At 36.5% G+C, this 4,467-nt stretch overlaps 1 protein-coding gene across 1 annotated transcript; it reads left to right on the top strand.

Annotated features, from left to right (window-relative positions):
- Nucleotides 1-392: 392 nt before the first annotated feature.
- LOC112706770 (elongation factor 1-alpha) lies at nucleotides 393-3,461 on the top strand. The gene is made up of 3 exons (XM_025758230.3): nucleotides 393-1,243; nucleotides 1,714-2,204; nucleotides 2,300-3,461. Exons 2-3 carry the CDS (start codon nucleotides 1,743-1,745, stop codon nucleotides 3,182-3,184), a joined length of 1,347 nt encoding a protein of 448 aa, XP_025614015.1. The 5' UTR covers nucleotides 393-1,243; nucleotides 1,714-1,742; the 3' UTR covers nucleotides 3,185-3,461.
- The last annotated feature ends 1,006 nt before the right edge of the window (nucleotides 3,462-4,467 follow it).

Below are 4,467 nucleotides of genomic sequence, written 5' to 3'. Positions count from 1 at the left end.
TTTTAAATAAAAATATAATACTAAATTTTAATTTCTCAATTTTTATTTGAATACTGCAAAACAAATACTACCTTAATATCTAAGCACTAATAAACCCACTTAGAAAGAAAAGACAATATCATTATTTTCTTTAATCAGGATTTACTAATTTTAGTCATTTTGGGTTGCATTATTGGTATATGGGCGGAGCTGTACGCCACTACGCCTGTACCTAACTCCATCTCCATGTTTTTTTCTTTTTCTCATGGGTAGGGCCAGAGACCCGACCCAACCCGACATGAGATAATCGAGTCGTTTTCAAACAGTGAACCCGAAATAATCCCTCCCATTTAGAGAGCATAATCGCGCTACCCACCCTCCTATTTCTACTCTTCTGCACGCGCTTCTGGATTGCGAGGATGGGAGGATCCGTGTTTAAAGGTGTTTCGATATAATTCAACTTAATCGAAGTTGTTTAAAATATGGTAGCCAAGTCCATGAGGAGGAGAGCGACAATCAAAGTTTTGAGTGAGTAGGCATTAGGCAATTGTGAAAAATAGGAGGATGAGCTCTTGAGGATTGGGAATAGGAATTTGCAACCGATTAAAAGCCCACTATCATACAGATGCATTTCGGCTATATACATACACAATGCACATTGTGGTTTTTGTTTCTAATATTTGTGTGTGTGTGTTCTAATTGGGATACTGAAAAATTGGGTCATAAGATATGATAGAATAAGATAGGAAGTTAAAACTGATGTAGATATCAGTTTAACTCATCAAACAGTTATATTTAAATCACTAATTTTTAAAAATTTTAAGGATAAAAATCAGTTATCTTGTTTATCAATTCAATTAACGAGTCAATTTTTTACGATTAATATTAATTAATTTTTTAAAATTTTAAATCATAAATTTTATATCTTCTAGAAGATATTAAAAAATAATTTTACCATAAAAAATTAACTAAGGGCGGTGAGCTAAATTCCGATTGTTCCAGCGTTAGCGCCGCCAGTGACCCAAAAAGGACCCACAAAGTTAAACGTGGTGCCCACGCAAAGCTAGCGCCGCCACTCCGAAAAATTAGCAAAAAGTAACACAGGGGAGTTAACGAGGGTATTATGGTCCATCAAACTTTTTAAAACAAACCCTACACTGTCTCTCACACTATAAGTATCACTCTTACCCTCATTCCTCGTTTTCACACATTCGCGATCGCACCCTTTCTCTGATTCTCATCCTCCAATCCTCTTCTTTCACTGGTTAGGGTTCTTCTTCCGATCTCTGTTTCTCTTCGTTATTTCTGGTTTATTGATTTATTGATCCGATTCAGCTTTCTATTCTGGAAAGCAAGGTCTTGTATGTTACGCTTTCATGGATTGTCTCTCAATTCTTTACGTTTGATTATTGATATGTTCTTCATCATCAATACCGTTGTCTCTGAATTTCGCATAATGATATTTCATTCCTTAAAATTGTGTTGGATCTTTTAATCACTGTATCTATTTACCTTTTTCTTCTGTTTTTGAATGTTTTAGCTGCAGATACGTTTTGATCTCTTTTATCTACCTAGAATCGTCACAATTATGAGAATTATTACTATATATCTCTAGTTTTCTTGTGGTTTATATCTTGTTCTGTTGTGGATGGTTAATATATGTTTTGTTTGATTATTTTGTTGTATGCCTCTGGAATTGACTCTCTGTTTTTCGTGTTTGCGGGTGTTGTGCAGTGTTTTGTTGAGTTTTTTTTCTTTAGAGAATGGGAAAAGAGAAGAGTCACATCAACATCGTCGTTATCGGCCATGTCGACTCCGGCAAGTCGACCACCACCGGCCACCTCATCTACAAGCTTGGAGGGATCGACAAGCGTGTGATTGAGAGGTTCGAGAAGGAGGCTGCTGAGATGAACAAGCGTTCATTCAAGTACGCCTGGGTTCTCGACAAGCTCAAGGCAGAGCGTGAGCGTGGTATTACCATTGACATCGCCCTGTGGAAGTTTGAGACCACTAAGTACTACTGCACTGTGATCGATGCACCTGGTCATCGTGATTTCATCAAGAACATGATCACTGGTACCAGCCAGGCTGACTGTGCTGTTCTGATCATCGATTCCACCACTGGTGGTTTTGAGGCTGGTATCTCCAAGGACGGCCAGACCCGTGAGCATGCTCTGCTTGCTTTCACCCTTGGTGTTAGGCAGATGATCTGCTGTTGCAACAAGGTATATATAATTCACTTTTGCTAAATATTTTTAGCCATCTTTTGATTTTGATGTTGTTCTCGTCGTTCTAATTTATTTGTGGATGTGTTTTACAGATGGATGCAACGACCCCAAAATACTCCAAGGCTAGGTATGATGAAATTGTGAAGGAGGTTTCATCCTATTTGAAGAAGGTTGGTTACAACCCTGAGAAGATCGCATTTGTACCAATTTCTGGTTTTGAGGGAGACAACATGATTGAGAGGTCCACCAACCTTGATTGGTACAAGGGACCCACCCTGCTTGAGGCTCTGGACCAGATCAATGAGCCAAAGAGACCCTCTGACAAGCCTCTCAGGTTGCCACTTCAGGATGTCTACAAGATTGGTGGTATTGGAACTGTTCCAGTTGGTCGTGTAGAGACTGGTATCCTCAAGCCTGGTATGGTCGTGACCTTTGCCCCCACTGGACTCCAGACTGAGGTTAAGTCTGTGGAGATGCACCATGAGTCTCTCCCTGAGGCTCTCCCTGGTGACAATGTTGGTTTCAATGTTAAGAATGTTTCTGTGAAGGAGTTGAAGCGTGGCTTTGTTGCTTCCAACTCAAAGGATGATCCTGCTAAGGAGGCTGGAAGCTTCACCTCTCAAGTCATCATCATGAACCATCCTGGCCAGATTGGCCAAGGTTATGCTCCAGTCCTTGACTGCCACACCTCACACATTGCTGTCAAGTTTGCTGAGCTCCAGACCAAGATTGATAGGCGTTCTGGCAAAGAGCTCGAGAAGGAGCCCAAGTTTCTTAAGAATGGTGATGCTGGTATGGTGAAGATGATTCCCACAAAGCCAATGGTGGTTGAGACTTTTGCTGAGTACCCTCCACTTGGAAGGTTTGCTGTGAGGGACATGCGTCAAACTGTTGCTGTTGGTGTGATCAAGAGCGTTGAGAAGAAGGATGCTTCTGCTAAGATCACTAAATCTGCTGCGAAGAAAGCTGGCAAATGAACCGTGCGGGTTCAGCATGCTTTTACATCTATGATTATGAATAAATATTTCGTCAGCTATGTCTCTGGCGGAACTACCTTAAGTATCTTGTTTAGTGTTTGGTGTCGTAGGTTGTTGCTACCTCTGTACAGTACTCAGTCTCAGAATTGGGTGCTTGATAGACGGTGGCGATGCTAGCATTTGATTTCTCGGTCGTGTTCAGTTTTAAACTTCGATGATTTGGTTTTCTGGTTAAACTTTCTTGTTTCGTTTATAAATCTATCTTTTATTATTTTTATTTTGCCTCTTATCTTTATTTCCACTGGTCATATAATCAGATATAACTATATAATTTGTCGTCAGCATGCTCTTCATTGCGTTAAAATGTCCAATTTTTGGGAGGTTTTTGAACAGAAGTTTGATAATAGCAATGCTCCTCCTCTGGAAGAGTTAAGGATTTTCATTCAATTGAATCAACTTCGTGCTGGTGAAATTAAAGAGTTCCGCCTATCTTGGAAATCAGAGTATTACTATAACTTCAACTGATTAAGTGTTGAGCATAGCTTGACAATAAAATGTTTGTTTTATGCTCTTCTTTGACATTCGGAGCTGATAAAAAAACCACGGCACAGATTGATTGATAAGAGCCTAAGAGGAAACAATTGGTGAAAATTAATAAGTCTGGCTTTTCATTTTTGTTTAGGGTTATTTTAGAATTAATTGTTTTGGATAATATTTTTTATTTTTAACTTTCTGAAAATTATTTCCATTTTCTGATTTTCATGTTGTAGAAAATGTGATTGCTTTGTTAAAAATAATTTTATTTTCAAACAGAAGAAACATTGAAGACATGTTTGATTAATCTATTTTGGAATTGTTTTTCTCATCAAAATAAAAAATTATATTTATTATCTGATAATTAAATTATAAATATATTTAATTTACAAGTTATTTAATCACTAAAAATAATTTTATAAACTAGGTAGATTGCAGCATAGTTTAAACAAAGAAATTCGATTAAGTTTTAAAAGATAAATTTTGTTGCTCGAATAAACTTCGATATTTATATACGATGATATTTTTATTTAGATAAATTCATTAAAATTGAAAGAAAAAAAAGATAATAATAATAATAATAATAATAATAATAATAATAATAATAATAATAATAATAATAATAATAATAATAATAATAAACGTTAAAATTATAAAATGATATCTATTATCTATTATATATTCTAATTTTACAATCAAAATGTGTCACATGTCACTCTCTCATTGTAATTGAAATTAAATCTTTCCTT

Source organism: Arachis hypogaea, chromosome 8 (assembly GCF_003086295.3).
Source record: "Arachis hypogaea cultivar Tifrunner chromosome 8, arahy.Tifrunner.gnm2.J5K5, whole genome shotgun sequence".
Classification (NCBI taxonomy): Eukaryota; Viridiplantae; Streptophyta; class Magnoliopsida; order Fabales; family Fabaceae; genus Arachis; species Arachis hypogaea.
The sequence above is the reverse complement of the archived record's forward strand: the minus strand, read 5'-3'. Positions and strand labels throughout refer to the sequence as shown.

Excerpts from the sequence above, each read along its gene's own strand:
- LOC112706770 (XM_025758230.3), top strand. The coding sequence starts at position 1,743 with ATGGGAAAAGAGAAGAGTCACATCAACATCGTCGTTATCGGCCATGTC. Across the intron at positions 2,205-2,299 it reads TGATCTGCTGTTGCAACAAG|ATGGATGCAACGACCCCAAA; the intron begins GTATATATAATT and ends TGTGTTTTACAG.